Raw genomic sequence first — 18,937 nt, 5'->3', positions numbered from 1 at the left:
TATTATCTCAACAGAAAATAGAGGCCCTCTGTTGTTTGTAGAACACTGACTAGTAGTGACAATTACTTCTAACATGAATTTGGACTCAGTTAGCTGTCAGAGAGTTAATTCTACCTTAGTAAGTTCTTTGTGTCATGTTTTATTCCTATTTTTTAGGTACATCACATGTTCTTCTTGCTTCACTGATTCCTGAGTTTAAATCATCATACACAAATCCTAAGGAATCTCATAGCAGTTTTTCTGTATGCCTTTAGGTTCCTGGTGCTATGTAACTTCAAAGATTATTATTTATTTATTTTGGAAAATAAACAAAAGGGTCTCTTCTCCCAAAATGCCAATAAACAATGGCAGGGTGTATAGTGATTGCTTCTCCATTAAAAATTAGCATCAGTTTCAAGTATTCCATACATTTTTTTCAGAAGAATTCAACATTTATCTTCAAACAAGTGACTTCAAAATAAATTGATTTGCTTTTTTCCAGGACTTTGTCTAATATTGCTGAGAAATATAATGAAAAGAACAAAGAAGGTATTTAATTTTTTATCATTCAAAGTGATTGTAAGTGGTGGATTAAAAGATGCAATAAATGTGAGGAAGAAACTTTGAAAAATATACAAGTACACATATACATACACATGAATACAAATTGTACCTTTTACCAGAATTATTTCTTCATATAATTATCCAATTATATACCTAGGCTGCTAAACTTCAGTGATTTCCTACTATGTGTAAAGAGCAGCCTGCTTTTTTACTCCCAGCTTCTCTTCACTAGCTGTACTAGACTGTGAACATACTGGCAGTTTTGTGACTGTACCATCTGTTCAAATGCCTCAACTTTTGCTCATGCTGGTCCTTCTACCTGAAATGTTTCCCCAACTCCCTCAATCCCTCTCACATCCACCTTTATTCTTCAAGATTCTACTTTCTCTTCACACCTACTCCTGACCTCACCACTTCCAATCAGAGCTAATCACTCCTGCCACAACCACTCCTACTCACACATCTGTTACAGGTTTAGCACATGGAATTAAAACTGGGGGACCGAATGTGTCTATCCCTGTTAGACTGCCGGTACCTGTAAAGTGCTAGGAATAGCTGATGTAGAGTAAAGCACAACATAAATGATAGAAAGATAGATAGGTAGGCTGTGAGTTTCTAGAGGGAAGGGCCATCTTTTTATTTTTTTATGTTTTATTTAATGTATTTTTTTTTTTTTTAAGATTTTATTTATTCATGAGAGACACAAGCAGGCTCCATGCAGGGAGCCTGATGTGGGACTCGATCCCGGGACTCCAGGATCACACCCTGGGCCAAAGGCAGGTGCTAAACCGCTGAGCCACCCAGGCATCCCCTATTTAATGTATCTTTAGTGCCTAACAGTGTCTGGTCTAAGAGCAATTCGGTAAAGTTGGGTAGGTAAGAGTTCTTAAATTCAATTCTAGTTTCTTACCTCCCTCACTAGGATTTATGTTCATTGTTTTTTAATTAAACTTCAGCTTTATTGGGTATAATTGACCTATAAAAATATATGATCTTTAAAGTGCATATTGTGATAATTTGATATATTTGTACACTGGGGAAGGATTCTCCTATCTGGTTAATTGACACATTTATCACCTCACATTTTTATCTTTTGTAATTGTGTGTGAACATTTTTTTTTAAAGATTGTATTTATTTATTTGTGAGAGACAGAAAGAGAGACACAGGCAGAGGGAGAAGCAGGCTCCCTGCCCAATGCAGGACTCGATCCCAGAACTCTGAGATCAAGCCCTGAGCTGAAGGCAGACGCTCAACCACTGAGCCACCCAGGAGTCCCTTTTGTAAACATTTAAGTCCTGTTTCCTTATCAAACTTCCTTGATGTGATACAGTGTGATCAACTACAGTCACCACGTCTTTTTTTTTTTTTTTTTTTTAATTTTTATTTTATTATTTATGATAGTCACAGACAGAGAGAGAGAGAGAGAGAGAGGCAGAGATACAGGCAGAGGGAGAAGCAGGCTCCATGCACCGGGAGCCTGACGTGGGATTCGATCCGGGGTTTCCAGGATCGCGCCCTGGGCCAAAGGCAGGCACCAAACCGCTGCGCCACCCAGGGATCCCTCACCACGTCTTATATTAGATTCTCAGACCTTATTTATCTTAAAGCCAAAATGTTGTACCCTTGTATCAGCCTCCCATCCCTCAGGTCCTGGAAACTACTTTTCTGCTCTCTAAGAGTTTGACTTTTCTTTCAAGATTTCACATATATGTTCATTGGTTTTAGGAGCTTGGATTTAATGCTAGAAGTCAATTTGTGACATTGCTTCATGTCAGCCTCTACACAAAGTAAAAGGTTGAACAAGGTATCTTCTAATGTCTCTTCTTATGCTGTCTCAAAAAAAAAAAAAGAGATAGTTTTTAGTATAATCTGGGTAGGGCCACAGTATAGATAGGAATTCAGAAGCCATGTTAAAGGAGACAGTGACTCCATAATGTTTAGTTATATCAGTGCATGAAGATTCAAATGAGTAATGTATATGGCTATAAATGTGACTGATTTCATTTCTTTCAGATAAGCCATGGTTTGATTTCAGAAAATGGTACCAAGTTATGAAGAGATCTATTGATGAGAAAAAACAAAAGTGGGAGGAAGCCAGGGCTAAGTATGTTGTCTCTTCTGGTTTTAGGTTTACCTGCTTGATTTCCAAATCTGTTACCTTGTATTTGAAAGCTGAAGTTTCATCAATTAGACTCCTTAGCATTATTACATTTTTTTCTACAAATCCTAACCCCTGTGTTCTCATTAACTTTTTTTGTGTGTGTATGTTATTATTAATTAAACTCTAGATTTTATTTGAATTAGACCAGTGTTTCCATTAATGTCCTCTTTCCAATCCAGGATCCAATCCAGAGTACCACATTATACTTAGTTATTAATTTTTTATAATTTGCATGAGTCACACTTATATTTCTCATATTCCTCCTCCTTCCTTTCTTAAAGTTGATCATTTCCCGTCTGTTTTCCAATATTAGAAAGATTATAAATATCAGCCTGTGACATACATAATTGGAATATTCCCCCCAAATAAAGATCCCTACAAAAATCAAAATGGAGGAAAGCACAAAAAGAGGATATTTAATTCAGTCAGTCTTGCCATTTGACTTTGAACTCTTATTCTGATGTAGGTTCATTGATAGGGTGGAAAGAGGATGGCTGTAGAGACAGACAGTGCTGGGTTTAATCCTGATTGCACTAAGACAAGTTGTGTGACCACGGGCAAGTTGCTTGATTTCTTAGCCTCTGTGCACTGAAAGTTAGTTTGCTCATAAATTTTCGTAGATGCTATATCTTACATAATATAGAGTATTGATCTTTCTATTAATCTCTGAACAGTTTTATATCTATCCTTAGAACTTTGAGTCTTTACAAGACTTAAAGAAAAAGTTAACATCTCTGGATTTCATGTAACTTTATGGTAATACTCATTTGATCAACTAACCTTATATACTTTGAGAAAAATCAAGGCTCTTCAAATTAGTTAAAATGATAATTCATTCAGCTCCAGGATCCTCATCAATGAAATAGGGATAGGAATGCCGCTTTGTGTTCTGAGAACTAAATTTAGTTTTCACAGGTAGAACTGGATTATTTATCCTCTATATTAAGAGAGCTTTTAAATAGAGAAACAGACTTTGGGGATGAATAAAGCACTGTGGGGAAGAGGCTCCTTGCCAAAAAGGGGAGAGGTGTAGTAGTTTCTCACTATTCAGGTTTGATACACAATGATGAAAGAAAAGAGGTGGGGTCTGAACTTATTCTGACAGCCTATGGTTACCCAGGAAACTGGATCCTTCCTCTTCCTTGTCAGAGAAGGAATATCTCTTTAGTCATTGGGTCTCAGTGGTTACAAGGGTAGCAGGAAGAACAGAAGTTCATTCTGTTGTCTTAGGCTATCTTGGAGAACCAGCCACTGGGTCTTCCTTTTTATGGCGTCAACAGGGATTGTCCTGACAATTCAACAATGATGCCACTCAGGCATCTCATTGGTAACTAGGAATTCATTAGCTCAAGCTGAGCACCAACTTACACTGAAGACATAGCTATTAGAGCCCAAATTGAACAGTGTTCAGTTACACATCTTAGACTTAGTGACTCTTAGTGACTCTTTTGGGGAGAATTTAGTGACCAAAGAGAGTCTGTTTTCAAAATGGCATCTTCCAGGGAGAGCCCAGGGGTCAGGGAAGAGATTGTCCAGGGGATACATTACCAAGATTCTTCTGTATAGAGTAGGTGCTTTGGGCTAAGTGAGATACCATATGTAAGTCACTGCTGACTAGGGCTTGGGCACAAAGCCCCTGTGTATGTGGTCTGTTACCTGTCTGTTTTACCCTACCTCACCCTCACTGTTGACATAAATTTGTAATTTTTGCCTGTTATTCTGATCATCATCTTCCATGTTGTCAGATGAAGGTCATTAAAGCAATTTCTGTAGCTAAGTATGGGTCCTATGTATGAGATTACGAAAAACACTGGTAAACAGTAGTTGAAAACCTAATAACAGCTTAAGAGGTTGCTTTGATGACTTCCCATTGTCATGGAAGATGTTGGGAAGAACATGGAGGAAAATTTAAAGGCATGTACAGGAAATCTTTGCAGCCTTTGGGTTAGGCAGAATTTTGTAGATATGACACCAGAAGTATGATCTATAAAAAAAGTATAAATTGGACTTCATCAGAAGAAAGAATATCTGCTCTTCAGAAGACACTGTTAAGAGAATGAGAACCCATATAGTGGGAGAAAATATGTGTACATTACATATCTGGTAAAAGATTTGTATCCAGAATGTATAAATAATTCTCATACCATGAGAAAACAGAAAACCATTATATATATATTTTTCTCCAACCTGCTCCAAATGTTTTTCTGTATTGTACAGGTATCTATGGAAAAGCGAAAAGCCCCTCTACCACTCATCCATTGACAAAGGAGTAGTATATAAAAGAAGAGGTGTGTTGCATTTTCTCTTAACACCATGTAGCAATACTGTTGTAGAAAAGCTAAATATCGGGACACCTGGGTGGCTCAATGATTGAGCATCTGCCTTTGGCTCTGGAGGTCCTGGGATCGAGTCCCATGTCAGGCTCCCCTCGAGGAGCCTGCTTCTCTCTACCTCTTTCTATGTCTCTAGTAAATAAATAAATAAATAATTAAAAGAAAGAAAGAAAAGCTAAATATCTTGACTTGGGGTGCTTGGGTGGCTCAGTCGGTTAAGTGTCTGCCTTTGGCTCAGGTCATGATCCCAGGGTCCTGGGATCAAGTCCTGCATTGGGCTCCCTGCTCAGCAGGGAGTCTGCCTCTAGCCTCTCCCTCTATCCTTCCCACCTGCTTGTGATTCTCTCTTGCTCTCCTTTTCTTTCTCAAATAAATAAATAAATCTTTAAAAATAAATAAATATCTTGAATAGTGTGCCTAGGGGCACCTGACTGGCTCAGTCTTTAGAGCATGTGACTCTTGATCTCAGGGTTGTGTTTCCCGCTCCCATTGGGTATAGAGAATACTTAAATAAATAAATAAACTTAAAAAAAAACTGAGGGATTATTTTACTTCTTCAACAAATATTCCAACACTCATCCAAAGAAATATCATCCTCCGTAAATCTCCAGAGGAATCTGTTTCAGGAACATTGCATTCTTTAAAACAGAACTTAAGTTCCCACCAAAATCTAAAATCACCCTATATTTGTATGACTTTCAGAGAGAAAGTGGAGAATTGCCTGTAGATTGTCTTGTTCATTTTTTTTCTCATTGTGTTAAAAATATATAACAAAATTTACCATTTTAACCTTTTTTAAGTAGTTCCCCAATGCCCCTCATCCAGTTTCAACTCCCTCCTGTTGTCCTCTTGCATTGTCATGATGAATTTATCAAAACTAAGAAAGTAATGTTAGTACTTGACTAACAACTAAACTCATCTATGATTTAACATTAGTTTTTATTTGATTTCTTTCCTTTTGTCCTCCATTTCCAGAAATGGTGGTGAATCTACAAAAACAATTTAGCACACTTGTTGATTCAGTACCAACTGTTGAAAAAAAAAGGCCTTCAAGTTTTCAGTTCAACTGGACTGAAGGAGACTCTACTAGAACCTGTTTCCACGGACATGGCCTCCAGGGGATTCTGAAGAAGAAAGGCCAGTCACTGACAACCAAAAATTCACTATATTGGCTTAGCACACAGAAATTCTGTAGAAGGTATGTGATGCTTTTAGAAATCAAAGGATAAAAAAAACATCATGAAATATCTAGTTTGGCATGAAGTAGTATTCTTTTCTAGTTAAAAAAAAAATCACGTAGAATTACAGTTGACTATAATAAGAACCAGATAGGTTATTTCTTGGAATTAGAAGATGTTGGGCTTATAAGCATGAAAATTGGAATTATACATTGAGTCTTGTTTAAGAGTTTTAGGGAGGAAGGTGTTAACTAACCTTATTGTGATAATCATTTCACAACATACACATTGCATGTTGAAAGTATCTCAGTAAAGCTGGAAAAAGTTTTAGATTATAAAGACTTTTTTCATTGTGACTTCATATTTTTATACTAATTTCATTTTATACTAATCTCACTCTTGATACATGGAAATTGTTTATAAGGCAATTTCCCAGCAGTGAAGAGGACGTGTGAATGAATTGGGCTGTTCATATCCCAACGCTGCCACTTGCTTATTGTGAGAAAGCTGTTGACCATCCTTGTTGCTCTCTCCCAATTATAAAACCAGCCCATGAGTGAATTATGAGGGAGCTTATATCTTTATCTTTTTCCCATGGCACGGAGAGCATGTAATACTGATCTTTTTTCTCTTCTTAAAACCTCCAATGGCTCCCATCTTATTCAGAGTAAAGTTCAAAGACCCTAAGGGACCTACAGGCCCCTACAATTCTCTGACCTTCCTTGCTTACCTCCTTTGCTCTGTGCTCACTGCCCCTGTTCACGTCAACCTCCTCACTGTTCCCTGAACTTGCTAAGCACACTTCCCACACAGACCTTTGCACATGTTAGGCCTCCAGCCTGAAATGCTTTTCCTTATGTATCCACATGGGCTCAGTCCTGTTGGGTTTTTGCTCAAATTCCACTTCCCCATCCTGTCTAAAATAGCACCTACTCTCCCCTCACCCTCACATGCACACCTCATCATTCTCTACCCCCCATGCCTGTGTTTTATTTCTTAAAGCCCTTAACAGTATTAAATAGATTATTATATATTTATTTTGCTTTTTTGTCTACCTCCTCACACTAGAATAGAATATAAGGTCCTTGAGTGCAGAGACTCTGTCTTAATTAATGAAAAATCCCAGAGGCTAGAACAGAGCCTAGTATATAGTAGGTGCTCACCAGTTTTTTGCTGACTGAATGTATAGAAAATAGAGTATGAGAATTAAATGAGATTCTGGTGTCTGTCATATAGTAATTCTCAATATATGGTAACTGATCATTACTTTAAATAAAACATAATTTTCTATTAAAGAGTTTCTCTTCCTGAGTTGAGTATCAATCAAAGATAAGTAAAATGTAGAAAACACATTAGGAGATAATAAAATAAAGCAATTTGTATGAAAATTTACTACTCACCAAAAGTTTAGCTGAGTCTAGAATGACTACAGAGTGGCGCTGTCTTTACAGTAGGAACAGGGAAAGGCTGGAATCTAAACCCCAGGGTCAACTCCACGTCTGAGGTGTTACATTCCTGTGCAATGGTCAGTGCAATGGCTTTTTCCGATTTTAAGATTTCATCAGAAGGAAGAGAAAAGGTTGTAGTGTGCTGGCTGGTGAGGAGCACCAGCATGAGACCTGTAAGTTAGGAAGTGGTGTTCTGGCGCCCTTCTATCTCTCATGCCTGCGGAATTAGTCCTGAGTGAGTTAGGGGGGAGCTTCTACCTTTATGGTGCAATCAGTGTATTTCTAGGTCTTTCTAAATCTTCACAGATTTAATACAGTAATATAAGAAAATTAGTTACAAATAGACCTTGTATAGTTGGAGATGAAACAGCTGAGATTTTTTTTCTCTGCATGAACTATAAAGGCTAAAAATTATAACCTATAGATGAAGCATTAGGGATATCATGACTTTATGCACCAAAATTTTGTCAACCTTGCCTATTTAGACCATAGTCTAGAACCACAGAGTAAGCCAAAAAGGCTCCTGCTAACCAATAAAAATGTCACAAAGTCCCTGACTAGAGCTAATGCACTTTTCTCAGAAAATCCCTAAGCCCCTCACTCCGAGCCAGCTTACTCTGCCTTCAGGTGTGTTTCTGTCAGGCTAAGATGTCTGATTTCCAAATTCCTAATCATCAAAGGAAACAAAGGACAGAGACTGTGAGGTGCTCCACTGATAATCATCTTGACTGCAAACATAAATGACATCCACTTGACAAATGAGAGAGGAGCCAGCATCAGAATCAGAAGCAGACAAAAGAACTCAAGTTCCAGCAGACTGAAAGTTCATTCATGACCACTGTTTAATTGCTCCACCTAACAAAATAAGCCTAATGGGGGGTCTCAACTATAACACAGAGCATGACCCAAAATGCTGTGTGCATTCTCTTTGGGTTTGTTTCTCTTAGCTGTATTTTCTAATGTTTTTACAATAAAAGTGAACAACTTATAATACCATAATTGTAAAGGCTAAAAAAAAAAAACAAACAAAAAGAAAGAGATGCTGTGTGCTCTGTTTAAATAACCAAATAGCATGTAACTCAGTTTTAAAAGATGTCCATACAATATGGTTAAAATGAAGTGTTTTGATGCTTCAGAAAGCAAATTTTCAACTGTATAGAGAATTTTGTTCCACAGAAGGACTCATGTCTGAGGGTTCAAGAGACAAGCATCGTACAGTAAAATAATTATGAGAACCTTCACACTCAGGCCTTAAGAACTAAGCAGAGAAAGGCCATAAGAGCACTTCAGATACAAAAAGTTGTTTATGCTTCTTATCTGAGGCAGAACTAACAGTCTTCATGAATTTAAATACCCTTAATATTCCTCACATTTGTAGAAGTACCAATCTCTAAGCTGGCCAGTTACTGACAATTAGCTAGGTCTAACAACCCATTGTAGGCACTGGCTAATCAAGTATCTATCCTAGGCCTCCGTGAGTAGGGCAGGTGGTTCCTCTTTCCTTCCATAAGAAGAAGTACTTCAAATTGCCATCCACAGGAAATGGAGAGGCTTTGGATGCCCTCTTACTCCCCCATACACACACATCCCACAAACATTTGATTTGAATTTAAAAGATTTTAACTAATACTTTAGAGTAAAAAAAAAAAAAAAGTACCCAATCATATGTCAAATTTGAACATCTAGTATCTTTCAGACCACCAAAACATTAACTTGTGTTAGCAGGTTTATTTATTTTTGTATGTATATGGACTTGGGGAGACTGTACCTTTACACCCTTCTTTTAAATGTAAACCTGTGCTTATCCCTTTGCATAAAATTGTTTGTATGAATGTATTCTGACAGCATCCATTTGCCACACATTTATTTTCCATGTCAGGGCTCAAGAACATCTGTTGGCACATGTTCTATGCACAGCAAAATACTTGGCAACAACGAATTGTATGTTATATTCAGTTTTATGGCTTATAACTCTAGGATAGTTTTCTGAGTTTGTGATAAAGAATGTAATTCTTACAAGGTATTGTTCATGATTCAACTTAAAAGTCTTATGGGAGCAAATAATTTGTATACCTTTTCTTATCTTTCTGGTGTAGAAATAGAGCTTCCCTAAGTAAAAGAAACATTACTTTTTTACCCTTTTTGTTATAACCGTTTGTCTGGAAGAATCTCTCTTACAATTGCTGAAATTTAAAAGAAAAGCAAGAGGCCACCAGTTTGTGAGAATTCCTGTGAATGGCTTATATTTGATTTCTGTTACCGCAATGAGTAGTTGAGGCTAAATGCCCTATTAGTGAATATGGTAGGGTTTGGGCTTTATTGTAGATTGTTAAAGTAATCTTAAGATTTTTAAGTGAAAACAAAAACTGATTTGAAAAGAACCTAGTGGAGGTGAGCATTTTTGAGCCCTTACTGTGTGCTCACCACTGGGTTAAGTGCTTGATATGTATTCTCATTCAATACTTTGTTCACTCTGTGAGGTAGGCACTGTTATTTTTTCCTGTTTTACAGGTGAGAGAACTAAGCCTAGTTATCCTAGTCACAACTGTTAGGGGCAGAATTTTGTGGTGTACATACAAACTTTCAGGCATGCATAAACTTTCAGGAACTTAGGACCATATATGTTATATAAGTCTTAATATCTAAGGGTTCATATCTTCTGTAGGGTTAAGTTTTTTTTAAAGCTTTTTATTATGGAAAATTTCAAGTATATTAAAAAATAGAATAGTATAATGTGCCTGTCATTCAGCCTTAACATTTGTCAACATTACTAGACTTGCTTTGGACATGCCAACCCACTCCTCCACCCCTGCCTCCAGATTATTTGGAAGCATATCTCAAATGTCATAGTATTTTTTTTTTTCAAATGTCATAGTATTTTTAAAAACAAAACCACAATAAACATCAATCACACATTAAAAAATGAATAGTAATTCCTTGATATTATCAAACATTCAGTCAATGTTTAGGCTTTCCCAATTGCTATGAAATTTTTAATATAAGTTAATCCAAATAAGGCCCATACATTGGGCCTTATTTTGCAAGTAGCTGAGATATCCCTTAATTGTTGGGGTTAGTAAATTCCCCTTTTAGGTCTTTTTTTTTTCCCTGCAGGGAAAAAATTACTTGTTGAATAATCCAGGTCTTGTGTCCTATACAATTTCGTAGTCTGCCTTTTGCTGATTACAACCTATGATACCATTTAACATGTTCCTCTGTCCCCTGGATTGCCTACACCTTGGTATAGTTAGAGATGGGGTGTTAGAGATTCATAATTAGAGATTTGGTGGTAGTTGGGCACTTGATCTACTTTTAAGATAAGTGAAATTGCTTTGTAATCTCTTCTTTGTATAATAGTGCAAGATTATAGGCTACATTATCATGTCTGGTGTGTTATTTTGGGTGGGGATTAGGGATTATTTTGAAAATATGCTCAGAATCTCTTCCTGTATGCTATTGTTTGCCTTGAGCATGGTAAAAAGAAGCAGCCCATCTGGAATGGAGTAAGTAATGGAATTACAAGTAAGTAATTCCTTACTTGTGGGTAAGGAATTGTGAGACCTGGCTCTATTATCCTGGCATGGTAGCTAACCCAGGGACGGTGCTAACATTTTTCCTCTGTAAAATTAAGTTGTTTTACCAAATTGTTCCGAGTTTCATTCCAACTCTGAGTACTATTTTAAGCCTAACTATATGTATTTGCTAGTTTGGGCGATGTTTCAGGGATAGATAGATACATGTCAAATGGTCATTTTAAGATAACTTCTTTTTCTTCCCTTTCTAGCTATTGTAAACATGTGACAACCTATGAAGAATCAAATTTTTCACGGAGTTATCAGTTTATAATAAATCTCTTCTCCTTCCTGCTAAGAATAAAGACATCTTCTCTCCATGAAGAAGTGAGCTTAATTGAAAAGAGACTTTTTAAAGCAAAATATAGTAAAACGAAAAAGAAATCAAGATCCAGGAAAGGGAGAAAATAACTGAGAAAAATGAAACAAACTTTCTTGGGAAAACATTTTAATAGTGATAATAATGTCAAATTATAATATTCTAGAGAATTATGGAAAATAGAATTTTATTATATGTACACACACATATATATATCAAATGTGCTTATAAAATGTGTATTGGAAAATAAGTAAACAGTGTTTGAATTTATTTTTTAAATTATGAATATTTTTTGAGAAGATTAAAACAGTAAGTTTTATAAATGGTATCCAGAAATTTCTATGCATTGTATTTTAAATTTCCTTTTTTTTTTTTTTTTGCCCTTTTTTTTAGGTTAACTTTGCTTTTAAACTAGATCACTTCCTTACTCTTTATGCCCTAAAGAAAATCCCAGATAGATCAAGGATCTAAATATCATAATGTTTTACATATACATATATGTTACAGTATTAGAAGAAAACAAGTATGGCTGCTTTGATGATCTTGAAACAGGGGAGAACTTTCTAAGCATGCCCCCAAACCAGAAGCCAAAAAGGAAAAATTGATAATGTGACCACAAAGTCACAGGCAAATGGCAAACTAGGAAAATATATTTGCAGCATATGACAGACAAAGGAGTAACTTCTTTAAAGTATCAATAGCTCTGGCAAAGCAAGAGCAAAAAGACAGGCTGAGCAAGGAATATGAAAAGATAGCCTTCAAGGGGAAGAAAAGAGATACAAAGGCCAACCCAAAAAATGATACAAATTAAAATATATACTATTGCCCACATGTTAGATTACCAGAGATTTATAAAGGTTTATAAGATCAGGTGAGGATATTGAAAAATGAGGCATTCTTGTTCACAGATTATTCATGCAACAAATAGCGGATGTGTTCCAGGCATATTCTGGGCATTGGAGATGGAATAGTTAAAAGAGGTCCCTGTCTTTAAGGATCTTCTATTCTAATTGGGCGGGGGGAAATAGTAAACAAATATATGATAGTTGGACCAATGAGGTGCAATGAAGAAAAAAGCAAGGTAGGTAGGGGTGATTATAAAAAGTGGTTAAGGTGCCTGGAAGGTGACCTTGAGCAGAAATCAACTGGTCTGAAGTTCAATCAGGGGAGTAAGCCACATTGCCCTCTGGGGGAAGGTTATTTCAGGCAAAGGAAACATGGAAAGGCTCTGAGGCAGTAGTATGCTTGACGGATTCAAGGAATAGGCTATTCAGGGCAGCTGGAGTATTAGGGTTGTCAGAAAAAGTAGTAGCACATGAAATGGAAGAGTTTGCATTCAAGGCCATGGTAAGAGCTTGACTTTTATCCCAAGAGTGTCTCAGGAAGCCGTTAGAAAATTCTGAGCAAACGAATGGTGTGATGAGATCTATGTCATAAAAGGACTACTTTACTCTGTGCTGAATAGATTGCAGGGGAAAATAGATTGTAGAGGCCACAATACAGACTACTGTTCTGGTTTGGGCAAGAGATGGTGATTTGAACTACAGAGATTGTAGTGGAAGTGTTAAGAAGGGATTAAGTCCTAGGTATAGTTTACACTTATGAAATAAGGACTTGGTGATAGATTGGTTATGTGAGAAATCAAAATGCCCCAATTTTTTTCCTGTACCATTTATTAAGACGGGGCTGCTTTAATTTCCCCCTAATCACCCAGTTTGTGTTATAGGGTTGCAGGAATAGCCAAACAGGCTACCCAGCATTGAATAGATGAGATTGACTAGGTAATTAATCACATGTACTTCCCACCTGGGAGAGGATGCAGCACACTATGCAGGCCCAACGAGGGTCATGCTTGGAACAGTGAACAACCAGGGATAGGGAGGCAGGCTTTGTTGTATCGGGGAATGGAGTGCCCCCTGGTTCCTGCCAGAGGGTGTGACTGGCTTGTTTGAATAATCCCATGGGCCTGGAGGAACTCCCCTGGTCCTCTTGATAAGGTGTGTTTGATTACAGCCCCGGGATCTGTGGGACCAGAGTGGGGAGGGGAAGTCAAAGTTAGGCCATTTTGGGTACTTCCCAGTTTCACCAGATGTCAAAGCAGCACATGATACCAGGCCTTAATTTTAGGCCCTACATCACAGGGGAACTCAGGTGAGTGGGGATTGGGAAGTGTTTGGGGCATGTTGAGTTTGAGATGCCTGTTAGACATCAGAGAGATGTCCAAGTCTAAAGCTGGAGGGGCAGGGGTCTAGAGTTCAGAGGTCTGGGGTAATGTAAATGTAGGGAGCATCAGAATATAAGTCATATTTAAAAACTGTGAGGCCAGATGGGATCTTCTGGAGAGTTTGAGGTCTCCATGAATGCTAATTGTTGTTCAGCCAGGTTGCTTTCTACTCCTAGATTGCAGTGAGGTTTTTTTTTTTTTTTTTAATCAGGAATTATGTTGTGTTTTTTTGTTGTTGTTGTTTTTCAGATGCTTTTCCTGAATCTATGAGATGATAGTATGTTTTTTTCTTTTTTAGCCAATTAATATGGCTTTCATAATATGGTTAATAAGAAATTCAATGGAGTTTCAAATGTTAAACCAGCCTTGCATTCCTAGGATAAACCCATTTGGTCATGATCTTTCATCCTTTTTACATATTGTTGAGTTTGATTTACTGAAATATTAAGAATTTTTGCATCCATGTTTGTAAGAAATGTTCTGTAGCTTTCTTTTCTCCATTACCAGAAGGAAGAGTTGTAGATATTTTGGTAAATTTAATTCAATAAAAATGTCTTGAGTAGTTACCACAGTGGTTGTCAAAGTGTGATCCTTGTACCAACAACACTGATGTCACCTGACAACTTACTAGAAATGCAAAATTCCAGGCCCTATCGCTGACCTGCCAATTTGGACACTCAGTTTATGTTTCCACATACCCTTCAGGTGATTCTGATGCACACTAATGTGAAAACCACTGCTGAATCACATATCAGTAAGGTCCAAAAATAAACAACATAGAATGGGAAGAAATGCTTTTAGGCTGCAATTAACAAAATCCCTAACTATCAAACCAGAAGTGTGTGTTTTTTTTATTGTAACATAAATGTTCTGGAAGTAAGGCATTCCAGATTTGGTTCAGTGGCTCAACAGTGTTATCAAGGACACAGATTGTTTTTGCTCTGCCATTCTCGGCATGTTGGCCTTTTGTTCTTCAGCTTGCTGCTTCACAGTCACAAACAAGATGGAAGCTACAATTCCACACAAACAAATCCTGGTAGAAAGAGGGAACTATGACAATACTTTCTCAAGAGTCTCTTTGATGAGAAAACCATTTCTAGAAGCCCCCCGGCAGAGTTTCCTTTACATTCTATTGGCCAGAACTGCACCATCGCTAGCAGAGGGGAGTAGGATCACCATGACTGCTTTAGCTGATCATGACGCATTTCTACCTACCCTAGGCTGAAGGATCTTTTTCTAATATTTGAGCAAAATTGGGTGCAATTAGGGAAAGGCAAAGGGACTGTTGATAGGCAATAAGGAATGTCTGTACATGTGGCCCTCCTCTCTAGTCTTAACATTTTATATGTGCAAAATACGATGTTATGGGTAAAACAATTCCTAATGTCTGTTGATCGTCTACTGCCAGTGCATTCTGTTAGGAGCTTTCTCTTAGCATCCAGATCCGTTCTAGTCTTACAGAATGACCTAATAGTAATAAATGCTTGCATAATGTCTGATGTGCCAGACATTTTTCTCAGCGCTTCATATATTTTTTCATATATATTAACAATGGAGTCAAATTAATAGATTAGTTATTTATCCTCACAACAACCGCATGATGTAAGCACTATTACTCCATTTTACAGATGGGAAACCCAAGACACAGAGGGGTTGAATAATTTGAGCAAAGTTGCACAGCAAAGCTAGAAATAAACTGCTGCACTACACTCTCTCCTGAGACTTAATCAGTCTTTGCTCCCAAAGTTTACAATGTTAGAAGAGTCAAATTTTTTGTTAAAGTTTTTTTTTTTTTTTTTTTTTTTTAGGTTTTATTTATTCATGAGAGACACACAGAGAGAGGCAGACACATAGGCAGAGGGAGAAGCAGGCTCCTCATGGGGAGCCTTATGTGGAGACTCCATCCCAGGACCCCAGGATCACACTGAGCCAAAGGCAGACGCTCAACTGCTGAGCCACCTAGGTGTCCCTAAAGATTTGTTAAGTAATCTCTAAATACAACGTGGGACTCAAACTCACAACCCTGAGATCAAGAGTCACATGCTCCAGCCAGGTGCCCCAGCAGTGTCAAAATTTATTTCACCACATTCGATAGGCAAAATTAATGCCACTTGATTTTATTATCTGTAAATTTCCCTACTCTCCATTCTGTAGGGGAGGGGTGGAGGGCAGCAAAGATACTGCTTTGAATCTTTAATCTTACCACTGAAAGATATCTTCATCTCTTCAGGGTTAAAACAGCCATCTTGGAATAAATAGCAAAATGAAAGTTGAAATCCCTATTAGGGCTGTTTCTCATCCATCTTCCCTAGATGGCCTCTGGGCTCAAGGGTGAGATGAGAGAAGCGCTCCACCCTATATGTGTCCTCTAGGGCCTTGGCACCTCTGCAGATGGTCATGGGTGCTGATTCCTCTGCTCAGCCCCCACTAGCTCAGAAAGACTGGAGCTCAGCTCCACCAGCGCCCCCCCATACTCTGCGAGAATGAAGGTGCTTCTGCATCACCTCCATGCTCAAGGGTGCCTTAGCAGAGGGGGCAGCCGTTTCTCCTTTGCCGGAGCGCCCCCCCCATGTTGGCACAGGGCACTCTGAAGTGGTCTCCTCACAGCCTATCTCTGCCTGAATACTTGCCTCAGTTTATTTCTAAACTAGAAAGGTGCTCAATGATGAAATAAGGGAGAAGCAGGCTGAGTGCCATGCCGGGTGTACAAATCGAGGCCAGCAGGACCACAGAGGAGGAAGAGAGAACACAGCTGGCAGGGGTGGCATGGAGGTGTGCCCCTGTTCCCAGGCTGCCCCTGCCCGGAGCAGGAAGCAACTTTTTAATCTCCTTTCAGGGGGAGCAAATAAATTATTTGCCACTAAAGTGACCTGTGATATTTGTTGATTTGGGTGGCATCTCTTTAATGAACAAAACTTGTTTTTTTTTTAAAAATTAAATTCCTTACCTCTACAATGAAATACAATTTTACAAATTAGGTGACCACCCTAAAGGGAAATAAAACCAAGTAATATTTCACATGATCTCAGTTCCAGTAACTATTGTAATAGTGGGAAAGCAGATACTTCCAGGGGAGTCAGAATAGAAAGCAAGTTACTGCTGGGAAAACAGTCTTTCAATTGTGTCAGTGATCATCAGTCTATGCTCAGAGCCATGCAAATACAGGATATATGTGCTGAAGTGGAGAGAATTTTATGTTCTTCATTGTCTATCAAATTTGGATCATCAAAACCTCATGGAAAACAGCTGTGTGAAGCACACTTACTCCACATCTATCTACCTACTGAACATTTTGCATGTTTTCTCACTGTCTCCAGATAAATCTATCCTTCTTCATCTGTAGAATTAAAAGTTTGACTATAGTAGATTAACATACAAAATTCTAAATTTTTGAAATTAAAGAATTAAACCAGTGGGGTACAATGAGAATTTTTACCCATAAGAATACAGAACACTTGGCAGCCCAGGTGGCTCAGCGGTTTAGTGGCACCTTCAGCCCAGGGCCTGATCCTGGAGACCCAGGATCGAGTCCCACGTCGGGCTCCCTGCATGGAGCCTGCTTCTCCCTCTGCCTGTGTCTCTGCCTCAATCTCTCTCTCTCTCTCCCTCTCTCTGTCTCTCATGAATAAATAAATACAATCTTAAAAAAAAAAAAAAAAAGAATACAGAACACTGACCTAAATATTTTGTTACTCTACAAGGATATCTCATAACTTTTTAACATAGGTGTTGGGTTTTGGGGGTGTTTATTTATTTATTTTGTTTTGTTTTGTTTTGCTTTTTTTAGTCCTTCAAAGGAAAATGTGGCTTTCTTTGGCAGTTTGAGATTCTGGGTTTGACTTGAAAGGAAAAGGAGGGTCTTCCACCTGCCAACTTAGGCTCTTCCTGCATCAGGTAAATTGGCATTGTTATGGGGATTTAATGCTGGTTAGCAGGGTGAAGAGCTGCTATGTCCCTTACCTCACTGAACAGTAGCATTTCTCTGGGGCCAGAAGAGTCTTGTCACTGCCACACAGACGTGGAGCCTTCTAGAGCTTGAAGGAAGGAGGAGAGCCCAGGGCTGGGACAGCAGGGTCTGCACATTTATCCAGAGTGTCTGTAGTTAGTTCCTTGTTACCTCAGTATTTTTCAACCCTGTATTTATACAGGAACCTTTATTGCTTAGGAGAGAAGGAGCATTATTTCCAAGTCTTAAAACTTTGAGTAGAATTTTCAAAGTTCTATGAATCATTATATATTGCAGATAATTAAAAGTGTATATTTTCATGTTGGGTATGAAGCCAGTGACTTTTTTTTCCCTTCATTTTAAATGCCTCTATATTCTTGAAAGCTAAGTTCCCATAGAATTAAGTCTCTCACAAAATGTTTTCAATAAGCTCTTAATGTATGTTCCCTTGTTTTATGCCCTGGTGAAGTATTTAAGCATAAAGTGATTTTAGGGCCAGACTTACCTGATAATATGTTATGACTTGAGAAGAACTTACAAAAGAGTGCTTTTATTGACTTTACAAATTAAGAACCTGGTATTTCAGCTCACTTGGCCTTTTGCCCTTCTGCAACAATTATTTCCTCTGGAACAATTAGTATGGGTTTTATGGATATTTGCGTTGATCTGGGTGACTCATGGATATTTCCAAAAGAATTTTTAAGTTAGAATTCCACTTAAATGTAATTACCTTTTGTCACCATTGTTGTCTACATTAACTCAGATTAAGTGATTAAGTTAAACATTACCTAAAATGAAAAAGGTGGTCTCTGATTTTAACTCAAAGGTTAAAAGTAGAAAAAAATGTGTTCTTTACCATGTTGAAGGATAAGAACATATTATAAACATGTTGACTTATTTTTCCCCTTTCTCTCCTTTGAAATCCACGCCAGAATAAAAGAAAGTCTCCCTGGGAAGGTCTCCTCGGCCTGGGGTTCCTTGTCACCCTGCTTGGGCCCTCTCCTCCCACTCCCCGCTTGGCCATCCTGCCAGAAACAGTTTGCATGTGTCAGCCCCTCTCCGCCTCTCACTGTCTCTCTCTGCTGAATTTCTCCGAGTGCAGCCCAGGGATCTGCGTCTGACCAAGGCGGTGCTTGTTAAGACCTTTCCTGCCTCCCCTGCCTGCCTCCTCCTCATCACAGCCTGGGGGTCAGAGTGGGTGGGGTGGCCCCA

General features: G+C 38.2%; 1 protein-coding gene across 10 annotated transcripts in view; it reads left to right on the top strand.

Annotated features, from left to right (window-relative positions):
* TAF1B (TATA-box binding protein associated factor, RNA polymerase I subunit B) overlaps window positions 1–14,350 on the top strand; it is a 67,187-nt gene extending 52,837 nt beyond the window's left edge. For all 10 annotated transcript variants that reach the window (XM_072767738.1, XM_072767733.1, XM_072767732.1 and 7 more), the window contains 5 exons: window positions 482–528; window positions 2,558–2,648; window positions 4,923–4,993; window positions 6,014–6,236; window positions 11,449–14,350. In XM_072767738.1, the coding sequence (XP_072623839.1) occupies window positions 482–528; window positions 2,558–2,648; window positions 4,923–4,993; window positions 6,014–6,236; window positions 11,449–11,647 (631 nt within the window). In that variant the 3' untranslated portion in view covers window positions 11,648–14,350. The remainder of the gene's footprint in view (window positions 1–481; window positions 529–2,557; window positions 2,649–4,922; window positions 4,994–6,013; window positions 6,237–11,448) is intronic.
* Window positions 14,351–18,937: the final 4,587 nt, after the last annotated feature.

This window comes from Vulpes vulpes, chromosome 8 (assembly GCF_048418805.1).
Source record: "Vulpes vulpes isolate BD-2025 chromosome 8, VulVul3, whole genome shotgun sequence".
In the NCBI taxonomy this organism is placed as follows: domain Eukaryota; kingdom Metazoa; phylum Chordata; class Mammalia; order Carnivora; family Canidae; genus Vulpes; species Vulpes vulpes.
This window is presented reverse-complemented; position numbering and strand designations above follow the sequence as displayed.